Source organism: Phalacrocorax carbo, chromosome 26 (genome assembly GCF_963921805.1).
Source record: "Phalacrocorax carbo chromosome 26, bPhaCar2.1, whole genome shotgun sequence".
Taxonomy (NCBI): domain Eukaryota; kingdom Metazoa; phylum Chordata; class Aves; order Suliformes; family Phalacrocoracidae; genus Phalacrocorax; species Phalacrocorax carbo.
In genome coordinates this window covers 1006620-1021618 of record NC_087538.1, presented here as the reverse complement: position 1 = coordinate 1021618, position 14999 = coordinate 1006620, and the positions used below count along the sequence as shown (strand labels likewise).

At 56.8% G+C, this 14999-nt stretch overlaps 1 protein-coding gene and 1 long non-coding RNA gene across 3 annotated transcripts in view; one reads left to right on the top strand and one right to left on the bottom strand.

Annotated features, from left to right (window-relative positions):
• The window catches only part of LOC135317692 (uncharacterized), a 177500-nt gene extending 166729 nt beyond the window's left edge, over nt 1-10771 (top strand). Inside the window, exon 3 of the long non-coding RNA XR_010376419.1 lies at nt 10687-10771. This is a non-coding gene — a long non-coding RNA (uncharacterized LOC135317692). The remainder of the gene's footprint in view (nt 1-10686) is intronic.
• LOC135317687 (uncharacterized) overlaps nt 1-14999 on the bottom strand; it is a 273809-nt gene that overhangs the window by 3422 nt on the left and 255388 nt on the right. For both annotated transcript variants that reach the window (XR_010376418.1, XM_064474114.1), the window contains exons 2-3: nt 941-1012; nt 479-580 (exon numbers count right to left, since the gene is read on the bottom strand). Coding sequence is in view for 1 of the 2 variants with exons in the window: in XM_064474114.1 (XP_064330184.1) it covers nt 479-580; nt 941-1012 (174 nt within the window). In the remaining variant the exon portion in view is untranslated. The remainder of the gene's footprint in view (nt 1-478; nt 581-940; nt 1013-14999) is intronic.

Genomic DNA, 14999 nt, shown 5'->3' with positions numbered 1-14999 from the left:
TGCTCCCATCCTGGCCAGGGGCTGCCTGCAGCGCAGGCAAAGCCTGCCGGTCTCAGCCACCCCAAGCTGCCTGCGCACCCTCTCTGCCGGCCAAGGGCACTCTCCCCTCCGGTGACTGGCAGGGTGCCGGCCCTCTCGCGGCTTGTCAGGAATCAGCTCCTCGGCAAGTCCCTCACGCATTCAAGGCGTGAGCGCTGCCCATCCCTGACAGCTGGATACCAACCTCTGCCCAGTCCAGCTCTGACCGCTAGGGGTATAACTGGGGCAGCAGCTCTCCCTGGGGCTCAGCTTGAACCACAACTGGCAGCAGAGGCTCTGGGCCACTCTGTGGCTCACCAGCGCCTGCAAGGCGTGAAACTGATAGTCACCGCAGTGAGGCTCTGATCAATCCCTTCCTGCTGCGTAGCTATGGCTGGGCCAGACAGGCATCAAACCCTCAGCTTCCCAAGTCTTCTGCTTAAGAGTGATATATACCCACCAAGCGCTGCCTTGTCCAGGTCCTTCAGGATTTCCTTCAGGACTTCCGAAGACCGCTGGGAAGATTTGCCTGTTTCAGCTTCATACTTTGCTCTTTGGGGACCTTAACAGAAAGTAGCATGTTAAATTTCTCTCTGATAAAATACTGAAACAGAGTGCTTAGTCTGTGCAGGCAGTCAAGACTGACTACTCACCCCTGCGATGCCAGGGGAGCTCCAGCGCGGGATCCAGCCCAGAAGCTGGAAACGCCCTCCCTGTACCCACACCTGCAACCAAACCCCCACAAGAAGTTCCCATCACACATTGGGATATTCACTGTCAGAACTGAAGAGGAGAACGTATGAGGGGATCGTGTAACCACGTGGCACACACGGCCTATATTGTCACGCCTGCAAGAGATGTCTCGCTCACATCTGGGCTCTGAGCTGGCAGCTCTCCAAGGAAGTCAAAAGCCATGACGTACCCATGCGATATCCCAGCGTGTCAGCCCGGGAACCCAGACGGGAAGCTGGATATCCATCGCCTCCAGCCATGTCTGTAAACACAGGACAGAGAAGCTCCCATGAACTATTTTAAGGCACTCCTTCAGTTCTGAACAGCAGTGAATGCAGTTCAAACGCAGGCTTGCTCCATGGCACTCGTCCCTCCCTTCCCCTCAAGAGCATCGTGCCCCGGGCTGTGGGCTGGGGCTCTGTGTCCCATGGGGACCTGGGTTCACCCAAGGAGAGCACTGCAGGGCTAGAGCAGGAATGCTCCCACCTTCCCAAGCGGGCATCTCCCAAGGACAGAGGTGCCTGAAGCTGAAAGCCAGGACCCAGCCAGGAGCGGCAGAGCCACGGCTCCCGGCACGACTGTCACCAGCCTGGAGGAGAAGCGCTCCCACGGGCTATTGCCTGGCCTCTGCAGAGCCACTCCAGCCCCAACGTGCAGGCTGGGGGAAGGCTGCCCTGGGGCAGGGCGGCACAGGGCCAGCTCTAGCAGCAGCTTCTCACCCCGTGGCACTGCTCCTGACCCCACCGTTCACCTGGAAAATGCCCCTGCAGTGGCCACGCACCCCTGCGCCTCCCCGGGGAGCGTCTGCCTCCAGCTGCCCGTGGACCTGCCCACGACTCACCTGCCCGAGCCTGGCCCTGCTGCTCTCCCAGCCCTGCCCCACCACCACCCCAGCCCCGCTGTCACCCCGAGCAGCCGTGGGCGCTGTGCCACGCTGCCAGGGTTGGGGCTGGACCTTGCCTGCCCACCTACCTAATCCCCACGCTCGCCACGGAGCAGCCCCGACCTGCCAGGCTTGCAGGGCCATCAGGAGCAGGATAAATAGGTGGGTGGGGGCCGCGGCCCCCCGCGCCTGCACCATGCTGCTGCCACAGCTGGCACTGCTGGAGCGGTGCCTGCGGCACAGCACTGCACAACACGGCGTGGCACAGCGGGGTCTGTGACCTCACAACACATCCACGCCCCCACGGACACGCCCTGGGCACCCGCGGTGTCATCTGACGTGCTCCGACAAGATCTTTGTGAGTCAGACTCCACATGGGCCTTAATGGGATCCGCTGCCTTCAGCCAGCACAAATTCAGCTGTTTTCCAAAGGTGTTCCTCCCCTTCGTTGACAGGCCGCACAGCTTAACCTCTTTCTCTTTACATGCCCATACTGTTAACCTTGACCTTGGTTTTACTTCTTCCTAATTTATTGGCCAACCCAGCCTTTTGAAAATTCAATTTTCCAAGAAAGCAACAAAGTCAGTACTTTGGGATTTTAAAAAAGCAAGCAGCACATTTTGTGCTGTGTCTATAGTATGTAAATATTGTGTGAATATATTTCAAAAACACCTGTCTCTGTCTTTGAGATGAGAAGGATGCTTAGGGAGAGTTCTTTATCCTTTTGGCTTTCTGGGTTAAGAAACTGATTCACTAATTAAGCATCAATTAGTTTTGATTTAAGTAAAACACAGCCTGTCTTCTCGAGGGCTGCTTCGGGAACGTACTGGTCCAAGAGACTGAAAGATTAGCATGGAGGGTGAGCCACTGATGGCCGATATGTGTCACAGTACAGTACTTAAATCATCGTTTTTTCCATAGCTCACCCTTTCTGTTCTCTCAAAACGTGAGGCACCTGAGCAGCACCAACCTGACACAGCTGATGCTGTGACCCCGTGCCTCAGGTCACCTCCAGGCAGTAACAACTTCACAGCAAGACCCACTTTCAAGGAAAAGGCTCACCTCTGGAAAACCGCCCACGCAGCACAGACCCTCGGGTGGTCTCATCTTCCCCAAGAGCCTGAATGGTCACCTCGGGAAACTGCAGCAGGCGGCTCGTTACCTGAGCCGCGAGGTCTCGCATTCTTCACTCTAAATAAAGAAAAACGTGCAAAAAGAGACTCCTGACAGCCAGAGACATTTCTGAGACTGACAGAAGTTTCATCAGGTTGCCGTGAATAACCTCCCGTCCACCTCCTGCAGCTCTTCTCCTGAACAAAACGGCGCTCAGGGCAGCTTTGGATCTCACAGCAGAGCAAAGGGAGAATCCTTTGCCCTTCAGATGCCTACGAGGTCACCAACAAAAAGGGACGCCGGGGTATCGACAGGATAAATCACAGGGGAAAAAAGCCCAATACACTGAGGTCAAGACTACTCACACAGGTTAGTACGATGCGATCTGAGACAAATCACAAGGGCATTCAAGGGCAGCGCTGACAAGGAAATACAAGTTATACAGATGGGCCTGCTGTGGGGAAAGGTTATGCTCTGAAGGCCGGGCAGTGGAATCGGCTGCACTGCCAGTCCCAGGCACGGGAACTCTTTGAGAACATGTTCCAGTACCTTCTGCCAGCAGGAAAAGCACGAGCGCGTGACACACGGGACGCGGCCGTCAGGGTCCCGCACTAGGCACAGGGCAACGTTTTGATGGAAGTGCTTCATGATCACTCATAGAATATGTTCTACTAGTAGCAAGGTGGTTGTAAGAAAAAGAGTGAGCAAGTCTCTTGCAGCAGGGCAGCTAAGAGCAGTCAGGAAACCTCCTCACCTGCCGTGAGCCGCCCCGAGTCACCCTGCCTTTGCCGCTGCCTCCCGCGACAGGCCAAGAGCACAGAACTTTGTGTGGCCAAACTGCAAGTCACGCTTTAAGGATTTAAACTAACTGGGGAGATTGGAGTTTAACAGCAAACCACTCACCGCCCCAGACTCCCCACCAAGCCAGAAATCCTTCGTCTCTGGTGGAAAGCTCACACCCTGACACAGAGCAGTCCTGTCTACAGCGCACATCAGATGTGCTTCTCCGACCAGTGCTGGTGCCCCACCAGCCGAGGGGGATGGGGCCACGGACCCTGGACCAGCAAGAGCCCATGGACCCCACGGGCTCCTGCCTGCTACGCGCCCCTGACCACACTGGCGACCCACCACCGTGCTGCCCCACGGCTCAGCCTTGGGTCCAGGAGCACCCTGTGCTCCACACCCTGCCTGGCAGCATCCAGAAGCCATCGGAGGGCTTCAAGAAGGAAGTGGTGGCCATCGAGGACAGTGTCCCTGCTGCCAGCCCCCACCAGACCGGCCTGGCTCTGCCGACCTGCAGAACCAGGATGGAGCCTAAAGGTGAGCTCTGGGGGGTGGCAGAGCCCGCGGGCAGCTGCCCTGAGCCAAGGAAAGCTTGCATCACCCCGCGCTTGGGTTGGATCTCTTTGCTTTTTCAGCAGTGGAGACCACCCCGGCAGCCCCAGAGAAGCCCGTCGACCTGCCCGAGCAGGGGCCACAGGCCTTCGCTGAGGCCTGTCCTGAGCTGGCAGAGGACACCATGGCCAGCTTGGTGCTCTCCTGGCTCAACACCTTGGAGAGCGAGGACAGCCTCCCCGATGGGCCTGACAGCCCCAGCCTCGCCGCCTTCCTCCACGAGCTCCCCGACCTCTCCGAGTACGTGGCGGAGGGCGGCTGCCCCAAGGAGCCAGCAGCGGCGGCGGGGCTGGGGGACGGCGAGGTCTCTGTCGACGACGTCGACGACTTCACCAGCTTCCTCAGCCGGGTCCCTGACTTCTCCGAGTACGTGGCAGAGGGCGGCTGCCCCCATCAGCAAGTGGTGGCAGCAGGGCTGGGGGACAGCGAGGACACCATCCCTAATGGCCTTCCTTTCCCCAACAGCCTCATCAGCGCCGATTTCCTCGATGACCTCCACGACTTCTCCATGTACGCGGCAGATGGCGCCTGCCCCCAGGACCATGCGGTGGTGGCAGGGCTAGGGGACAGTGAGGACACCACCCTGACCACCAGTGTCCCCAGCGTGACTGGCGAGGCCCTTGATGAGCACCCTGACCTCTGTGGGTATGTGGCGGAGGGCAGCTTGCCCCAAGGAGCCACTGGTGGCGGCGGGGCTGGTGGATGGCGGGGACACCATCCCCAATGTCCTCGACTTAACAACTTCCCTTAACAAGCTCCCCCACCTCTTGGAGTACAGGGCAGAGGGCGGCTGCGAGGTGGAGAAGTTGGCAGCAGTGATGCTGGTGGACGGTGAAAATATCCTCGCCGATGTCCCCGACAGCCTGGACACCACTGCCTCCTGCAGCGAAGACCCTGACCTGGAGTACGAGGCGGAGGGCGGCTGGTGCAAACGCCACCTGCAATCGGGGATGCTGGGGGATGCCGACCCCTTCTGGGGGGTGCCAGCCTCCCCCTTGCAAGACACCAAGGGGAACCAGGGCGAGGTGTCGGAAGTCCTCCCCACCTGGTGGCGGCCGTTGGACACATCCGAAGAGAGCTCTCCGGAGATTGCATGGGAGACTTCTGAGGACAGTCCTGTGGACAGTCCCCAGAACGATCCCCTGCAGGCTCCTCCGGAGACGGCAGAGGAGACTTCTGAGGTCAGTCCTGTGGACAGTCCCCAGAACGATCCCCTGCAGGCCCCTCCAGACAGTCCCCTGCTCAGCGTCCTGCAGTTCCCAATGCTGAGTCCCTTGCCCAGCTCCCCAGAAGCACCCCCAGTGTCACCAGCCCCACATGGCCCAACTGGTGGAGACGGCGCTGCGGAGGCAGCCTCGGATGGGTCCGACCCACCTGCTGCTGCCGCCGGGCGTTGTGTCCTGCCAAGAGGGGCCCCGATGGGGAGAAGCGGGCGGCAAGCAGGCCAAGGGAAAGCTGGACGGCGACAGGGCAGTGCAGGTGGCAGCGGGCTGCGGGTGGGAAGCAGCAAGCGCAGAGCATCCAATACCACCAACGTGCCTGCCAAGAGACGTAGGACCCGAGAGGAAGCCAGAAGGCAAAGGCTCTTCATGGGGCGGAGAAGAAAGGTTTAATGCAGCGGCCCACCCAGACACCACAGCACGGAGGCCTTGAACTGCTGCTCTGGGACTCCCACCCCACGCCCCACCCCAGCCTTGTGACCCTCAACTGCTCCAGTCCCACAGACCCGTGCTGGAAGCTACGGCCCCCCGCTGCCCGGGGGCTGCGATACGTTCCAGGGAACACACAGCATTGCCAGGTGCCAGCACAGCCGGTGTCAGGGCCCAGCCGGGCCCCGCAGCTCCCGGCAGCACTGGGCCGCACGCCCCTGCAGCACCCCAGGGAGGCCCCAGGAGGCCCCGGCCCGGGAGGAAGCCGCGGAGCAGTGGGCGCAGGGGCAAGGCGCAGCAGACACGCTCACCGCTCCAGTGAGACACGGGAGTCCCCTCTGCCCGCCCTGATGGTGCCAGTCCTAGGCCCACTGGGTGCCACCTCTGATCCCACCGCCTTGACCCTGCGCCGCTGCCGGCATCCCCACCGCAGCCTGGAACCAGAGTCCCCAGGAGCAGCATCCCCACCCGGCGCTGAGGATGCTCCGCATCGTCCTGAGGGTGCCCTTGCTCAACTCCAGCCACAGTTTCCACCTGCTGGGGCACACAGTGAAGGTGGTGGGGCTGATGCCCCAACCACCCAACCCGGAACCCAATTCCTTGATGGCAGCCCCGAGACCCAGCGCAGCACTGGATGCCTCAAGCCCCCGCTGACGGCAAGAAGGACACGGCACCGGCGGCACCATCGAGCAGCAAGGCACGCACCAGGTCTGCCGACAAACCTCAGCAGCCGAGCGGGCTGTGCTTGTCGCCCACGGAGGCCAAACCCCACGGGAGGGGCTGCCGCAGCAGCTGCACATGCCGCCACAACCTCCCAACGACTCCCCACTGTCCTTCGGGCCCTGGGGGGGCTCACGGCTGCGCCCACCCCGCTGGAGGAGCAGGAGCAGTCAGTGCCCATCACACCCGAGCAGCGGCCCCAGCGGGAGCGTGTGAAGACGCTGGCCCAGGAGGAGCAGGAGCGGGCGGCCCTGCAGGTGTCACCGGGCAGCTGCACGTTTGTGTGCAGAGGGAGGCCAGCATGGACATAGCCAACGACTACGGCTACCCATAACCCACCGGCCCAGAACCGTCCCCCCCTCTTCGGAGCTGCCTTTTCCTCTCTAGCATTTGACTGCCGACAGAGCAGTGCCGCGGTGACGGCCTCGGTCAACACCTTCCTTCCGGCTGCCCTGCGAGGTCCTTGCACCTCTCGTGGTCAAGACAGTGTGATCCTGCTCTACCTCATTTGGCTGCAAGAAGAGTAAAGGAAGAAGCAGCTCCCAGAAGCCTCAGCAAACAGTTTGGCAAGGTCTTCTAGGCTGCTTCCACAGTCACAAGACCCCGTGCTGTTAGTATAATGTCTCGTTGCCTTCTCTAGAAAGGCACTGAAGCAGAATGGCCTCCCTGTCACTGCTCGCTACCAGCAGCAACAGAGGCCTCAGAAAGGCCAGGATTTCGAGTCTTTCACCAGCAGGCCAGGAGTAGTGCGTACTACGGGATGTGGCCACTTGTAGCCACTTGCAGTCCAGACGCTCAAGGTGGTTTTAGCTTCAGCTGCGGTGGTTGTAGGCACTGAAGCTTAAACCCAAAAGGAAAGAGAAAAAGAACAGCTCTCCAGGCACACGCTGTTCGGAAGTTAAAGCAGAAGAAAGGCCAGCGTGGCACACGCTCAAGGACAGGGCTGCCTATAGCCCTTTGGCAGGGAAGCTTCTCCCCAGCCAAGCGCATTTCTCCTCCTCTCCTACAGTTCTCCTCCCTCTCTGTCCCCGTACCTTCAGCTGCAAGGTCTGACTGCGATTCAGCACTGCCCGGAAAGTGAACTGTCCCACGAGCCTTCCCTGCTCCTCAGGTTCCTACTTCAGGCCCAAGAGAAACACGGGGGTGGAGAAACCAGAGCGCCTCACACACTGTGGGAAGACTGAACTTCAGTCGGTGAAGCACGGGTTTATTTCAGCTACGCAGTCAAAGGAAGACGAGCGCAAGGAGCAGACAAGAAGCTGCACCTAGGTAGCACGCCACGCTTGCCTACTCAGCGAGTCTAGGCTGCCACCCAGAGAAGGAGCAGATGTTCCCAGGGGGAGGGGGGTAACCTGAGGGTCACAAATGCCCACGGGGATTGAAAGCCAGAAGGGCTAGGACAGTGCGCTGTGCCACCTCCTCTTCCCTGTAGCTCCCCGAGTTCCATCATGCCCCAGAACCTTCCTTTCAAACAGTATATTGGACAGAAGCGCAATACAGCTCCAAGGAGCTTGCTGCTTCTGCGAGCCAGGAGGAGGCCAGAGGCCGCTGGACTCTTTGACCCATACTCACCCCCAGCTTAGAAACGCTGTGCAACCCCCAGCCCCCCACTCTGGAGAAACCACTCACGTAGACAGCCACGTCCTTTGGAGCTCTGCAGATACTGTCTCCAGGGAACGTTGTCCTGAAACGTGGTCCATGGTGACTGCTCTGGGAAGGATTGGCACAGACAGCTTGATGAAGGCTTGTCCCCGACTTCCCAGCAAGGGCCAGCACTTTCCCACATGGTTTTCAGGCTGGAAGGAGGAGAAGAAACTACGTTCACATGGAGAAGGGTGCCCTGGCTCTCATTCCTGCTATGAGCATCACAGGATTAAGAACTGATTTGGCCAAGCAGCTCGGCTCTGAACCGCAGACAGTGCCTTCGGTCGGACCCTGCGGGTACCAAACAGAGAAGCAGCCGTGAGAATTCACGGGTCACAAGAGCACGTCAGTGGAGAAGCACTTGCATGGCAGCGAGCTGGGTGCGCTGCCTGAAGAAGCTCTCTGGCCTCTCTCGGTGTGCAGCAACTCGCCAAGAACAAGCAAGGGATGGTGCGGCTGAAAGGCACCGGCCCAGGGCAGGTGGCAACTAGGGTCCCACCTGGACAAGCCTTTCCTGTAAGGAGAAGCCATTGCTCCCCCCATCCAGTCCCACCTCCTCCCACTGGCACCAGCCAACTCTTCAACTTGTGCAGGCGGCTCAGGGGCAGTGCCAGGACAGCCTGCAAACGCAGCGTGAGGCCCTCCAGCAGGGCAGGCTCTCAGCACCCGCTTGTGCTCACTAAGAGCCCCCGTGAGCTCACGCCCGAGACCTCTGCAGGCACCTTTCCCACTCTGCTTCCATGCCATGCTGACAGTTTGCACGATGACTGGGAAGACACAGCATGCAGGACCAAGCGACCCTGTTAGAAGCTTGCACAGAGGACCTGGGGCACTCCGGGGGAGAAAATACTCATTTAAATTAAAAGAGCTGGGTGTTGGCTTTGCAGCGCCTCTCTCTGCCTGCGGGCATTTGCTCAGTGGCAGGGAGGGAGGGTGGGGGGTTAACGCATCCCCTGCCCACCCCGCGGGTGGCTGAGCTGGGCTGGGGATGGCTTATGTCCACAAACGGGTATTTTTACATTTAAGATAATATGATTCTATTTTTATAAATAATAGATTTATTTTTTTACAAATAAATATTTTGAAATTATAATATTTGTATTATGTATATGTCTATGTATAATACCATATACATATACACACATACATAGATATGTACCTACGCATCCCACCACAAATCCACACAGGGAAAGGGGAGGGGGTGTCAGGAGGGACTGGGATGTGGGAGAGGGGTGACATGACCCCAGGGCCCAGGACTCACCGCAGTTCCTGCTCTCTGCACTGCCAGGCACATGGCACAGCTCAGGCACTTCTGTCTCTCTCTCTCTGTCTGTCTGTCTGTCCCTCCCTCCCTGTGCTGCAGCCCGGCTCACCCGACTGCCTTCCACCTCAGGGCACCCACGGGTGCCTCACAGCTCACACGGGTCCCTCACAGAAAGGAGACCACAGCAACAGGCTGTAGGACAGACAGGGAGGAGTTAGAAAATACAGGCAGGGAGTCAGACAGAGAAAGAAAAAACCAGTGATGGGAGATGGGAAGAGAGTAAAAGTAGCAGTTCTGGGCAACTGCCCCATTTCCTGATCACTGCCCAGGAACTGCTTGCACCGTATCCGATGGTCGCTCATGGGCCCTTCCCTGAGCCCCTCTGACCGTACGCCGGCAGCGTGGCGTTATAACCGTGCCAGGCGCTCTCCAGCACTCCCTGACCACGACCACCAAAGACCTCTCTCTAACAAACCACCAAGAGCCTCCTCTTCATAAGCGAGCCACCAAACGCACACACAAGCACTGCTCTCTGCCAGGAGAGCCCTCACTAGCAGTTTAAATTAGCAATCAAGACTGGCAAGCACGCTTGACAGCAACACTCAGTTCCAGGATGACAAGACGTGTAGATAATATCTAGCTACTGCTTCACACCAGGAAAGTGATAAATGTCGGTCTTTTGCAGGTCTATATTTCAATATTGCTGGAAATTTTTTCAGTTTTCAAGTCCTTTAATGACGGTTCATGGTTTTTAGTATTTCGTATAAAACCAAGATGTTGCTGCTGACCCCACCTATTGAATAGCTGCGTGTTTTAATTGCCCAAGCCTCTGGCTGAGTATTCATGCCATTGAACGTTACTCACTGAAGGTGTGTGCGTGAGGCGTGAATCCAACCTTCGTACCCAGGTGGCGAATAGGAGTTTCCCCAGGGACGGATCCAGAGCAGGGAATTAAGCTCTCACCCTGCACTGCGCTTTGGAGGAGGAGCGGGTTTGTGCCCCTTCTCCGAGTGGATGGTGAGCTGAGGGGTATTTCGCCCTTAGGGAACCTGAAGTTAAGCCAAAGAATGTCGAGTGAGTTCAAAACCCTGCCCAAGCCTTTGGAACATCCCGGCTCTGTTCACTGAGGCAAAGGAGTATTTTAGTTGAGCAACACTTATGCTGGGTAAAATGAGAGGATGAGAGGCTTTTGCTGCTTCAAATACTCATGGAAATGTCATTTTAAACGTGGTTCTTCAGACGAGATAAGTCTGCACCTCTTTTCTTAGCAGGACAAAACTTCTGAGCCTGTTCCCAGAGATAGAAAGAGCAGAGGAATTCCGTGGAGTTCCATGGTGGAGGGGAAAGATCCCAACCCAAAGGGTGCCGTGCTGACAAGCAGTGGGAAATACGCGATGCCAGCTCTTCCTGCGTAAGTATGGAATGAATTGGACTGACCGAGCAGTGAACAAGAGAAACCACGCGCAGAAGTGTGAGTGGCAATGCAACCGAACTGGCCAGCGCCTGTAGTGACGGGGGAGGAAGCACTGTCATTGCGTCTTAATCTTAAAATCTGTGATACTGTCTCATGTTGCAGTAGGGTGGTCCCCGTGTTCATGCCCCTGGAAGCTGGTTAAACCTGTGCTGTGCTAAGAACGTGTATTTCTGCAAAGCATTTTGGTGGTGTTTGTAGCGGAGTCGTTCTCTTGGAGAGGTCGTTTTGGTTCTGTTTGATGTGGCAAAGGCTCCTTGCAAAACGTAAGAAATTGCCGCTGGGCTGAGATGTCCCCCCCCTCTGACTTCTATGAACTCCCGTGTGTGGAAGAGACGGAACTTTTCCTGTTGCTGTAAATTAAGAAAACACTCCTGTGTGCTGAGAGGAGCGGCTGTTTTAAACTGCGCTTGGTAGCACTTCTGTTTTGCTGCCATGGATCTCCTTCTGGAGAAGCTGTAACACAGGCTCCTTCCCTTTCTAAAATGTAATCACTCAGAGACGAACTTGATCGGAGACTAACTTGGTGCTGCGCCTGCAATGTACATTTGCCGCCTGGCAAAGGAGAGGTGGGATTCATTTCACCTGATTTCTAGCTGTCCAAAAGTTATTTTTCTGGTCTGAGCTAATTTCTTGCTTGGTCAAAGGAAAGGGAGAGTTCTGCAGCAGGAAAATTGTTCCCCCCTCCCTCTTCTGGTCTTGTGGCTCTAGAAGAGTAGTTTAATCTGAAGGCCTATGTTTTAGAAGGCGAATGTGGAGTGAGAAGAATTCCACCTGTTCTCTTCCTTTGATAAAATCCAAAGCTTGGAAAAGTTTTCTTTGAGCCATCTTTAAACTTTTCTCTCCCACCAGGCCCTCTCCCCCTCCAGGGAAGCTCCTGTGCGAGGAAAGAAGGAAAAGCCTCCCTTTTTGCCAGAGGAGCCATCGCCCTCTTCTTCCTCCTCATCCTGCTCTGGTGATCCTAGTCCAGATGAGTTGTTGTGTCTCATTTGTGAAGATACAATGTCCGATGCCGCTGTTAGTGCCTGCTGTGGAAACAGTTCCTGTGACGGATGTAAGTGCAGCTCCCACGGTTGTTACTTCAAAACATCACACCTGATCTTCTGAAAGCAGAAAGAGGAGATCAGGGAATTACTTTGTCACCAGCTCTATTTAAGACTTAAGCAGAGCCTGAACAGGAAAGGACTTTTCTCACTTAAAGGGAAAAAAGGCAGGAAGCTTTTTTCCCTTTTTACGTATGTAGTTAAATCCTCTTGAGGGGTGGAAGGAGGAGTTTGAGAAGAGAGCCTAACTGCGCAGGTGATTACAGTATTAGATATCGAACGCGTTTGGTTTGTCCGCAGCCCTTTCCCTCACACAAAATTATAGAGCCATCTCTGGTGCCTTCCTGTGGTCTGCAGCCAACGGGGAGCTGGGCATTTAATCCACACTCCTCTCCACGGGAGAGGTGGTTAAAAACTTCAGAGCTGTGCCGGTTGTAGCTGGGATAGAGTTAATGTCCTTCAGCGTCGCTGGCAGAGTGCTGAGGGCACACTGATGTTTCAGCTGCTGTTAAGTAGCGGCTCCGTGTCGCTAAGTAGCGCCTCTGCTAGTCAGGGGCCTCTCCAGCTTCCCGAGCTCTGCCCGACAGGTATGAGTGGCCGCGCCAGGGACCCCTCTGCCCGCCCAGCTCCATCAGGGGTGATGCCCAGGTGCGAGGGCAGAAGGAGGCCCCGAGCCGTGCGTCAGTCGGCCAGAGTGAGTCGGCCAGCGTCAGTCGGCCAGCATCGCCTGCCCGCACTCAGCTGGCTGGCGTCAGTCAGCGTCAGCGTCTGTTGTCGGGAGTCAGTCAGGACTTAATCCTGTCGGCACCGCTGACCCCCCGTCTGGGGTGTGGGGCTGAGCGCGGTGGTTCAAGTGCCGCCTTAGGCCCGTCAGTCAGGGTGGCTGTGTCAGCCTTGGCTGGCAGCTGTCACCTGCCTTTGGGCACACGGTGCCGTGTCCTGCTCTGCTGAGGGCGGCTCCTCATTCCCTGCCTGCTTCAGCTCGTTTTCCTGCTTCCACGTGCCTGGGCTTTGCTGGTTTAAGGCAGTGAAACGAACTTAATCAGGCTTCCGTTAACTTTGTGTCTTCTGCCTAGTGAGCCGTCGGACAGAGCTTTGGAGGAAGAATGGTGACAAGCCCCTGCTGGTGGGGTGGTGTTTTACTGGTGTGGAGGAGAGGATACTTCAGTTGGTGGGAGCGAGTCCCCAAACCCCGGGGCCTGTCGCGTGGGCTGCCAACGTTTCCGCAGCTCCCCTCGTCGGGCGGCTGTTTGCAAGGGGTGTGTTTGAGCACTGGGGGTTCAGCAGCCGCCGGGCCCTGGCCCTGGGCAGCCTGCTCTGGGGGACCCTGCCTGCGCAGGGGCTGGACCAGCTGCCCCCAGGGATTCCGGAAGGCCTTTCTCTCCCTTGTGACTCCGTGACTCTGGAACTGGTGCTGCGAGGGGCCGGCGCTGTGGGAGCGCTGGGAACGTTGTCTTCCCTGGGCTCTGCCTCTGTCGGGACGGCTGCGTGTGCGCTCTGCCCTGAGACACTCGGCGCCTGCGCCCGCCTGTCCAGGTACGCCAAGCAGTGTGCAACAGAGCACACTTTCAGGAGTGACCTGAGGAGCTTTTGCTAGCTTGGCCGCGTTGGAGAGGGACTGCAGCTCCTGCCTGCAGGAATAGTCGTGTTGGAGAATAACCACAGGAGGCAGCTGGGTAAAGGGGCTCTAGTGTCAAACGCTGATGTGTCTCGGGTTTGGGTTTGTTCATGTAAAGGGAAATGAAATCTGTGGTCTGCATCAGATACGGGATCGGGGCTGTTGGGGGCTGTATTTCTGGGGAAAATGTCACTGAGCCAGTCATGAATAGTAATTCAAAAAGCTCTATAATTGTGATCTTTCCCTGCTGTTCAACAAAGCGGATGCTGTTTTTCTCAACAGAGCATAGTTTTTCTTCCATTTCTTCTTCTTTGGCTTCTTCCCACTCTTTGTCCTCTTTCCTTAGACAATGTGACCCGAGCAGTGTCAGGCAATGCTGTCCCTTCTCTGACCACCAAGTAACGCTTCCCTGAGATCACTTTAGCTTCCACATCTGGCTGAGTGAAAGAATGACGCCCGTCAGCCTCAGCCTCCCTCCGTGCGAGAGTGAGCCTCTACGTGCACGAGGGAGCCCAGAGCTGACTGAGAGTGCCTTGGGTGCTGCCCTTTCTAAAAGCGAAGGGGTTTCTTGCAGCTCTCCTTGCAAAGTGAGTGTGTGGTTTGACACGTGCATGAGCTAGCAGGACGGCTTACGGCCACAGAATGGAGATGGGCAAATCCCCTCTCCTTCTCCCCGGTGCAGTGTCCTGCCTCCTTCCTTGTGCCGGCTTTTATGCTTGCTGGCTCTCTCTGCAACCCCGTTTCACTCTCTAAGCTGGTGGAAAACTCTCTGCTCTTGTGGGTGCGTTCCCTGTCTGCTTGGGGAGTTAATGTGGCTCCTAAGGAGCTCTAAAACGTGTGCAGGTCAGGGCAAGCGAAGGCACAGGGATACAGGAGCAGAAGGAAGGAGCAGATGGAGAGATGGGGGCAGCAGCAAGGCCTCTCTTTTGGTGGCACTGAAGTGAACCTGGTTTGTGACATCACGTCTGCAGCTGCGACTGACCGTATCTGTAGCTTTTCCTTCAGTAAGCCCGTAACATTGTTGGCCTTTGAATCTGACTTTCATGTACTACATGTCAGTCAACGGTGACATCCCAGAACACTGACTTGGCTGGATGTGATTCTGCTCAAACATGTAATTTCTCAACTTGTTCTTTCTTATTTATTTTCTGGAGCTTTTTAATGCAAAACTCACTCTCTGACTCGTGCCGCCTTGCTTGACTTGACTCCAGTGTCTTGGGCTTTTTCCCCGTGTTGTTTATCCTGTCAGTACCCCCGCGTCCCTTTTTGTTGGGGATCTCGTAGGCATCAGAAAAGCAAAGGATTCTGCTTTTGCTCTGCTGTGAGATCCAAACCTGTCCTGAGTGCCCTTTTGTTAAGGAAAAGAGCCGCAGGAGGTGGACGGGAGATTATTCACGGCAAAGGGATGAAAGTTCTGTCAATCTCAAAAATGTCTCTGGCTGTCAGGAG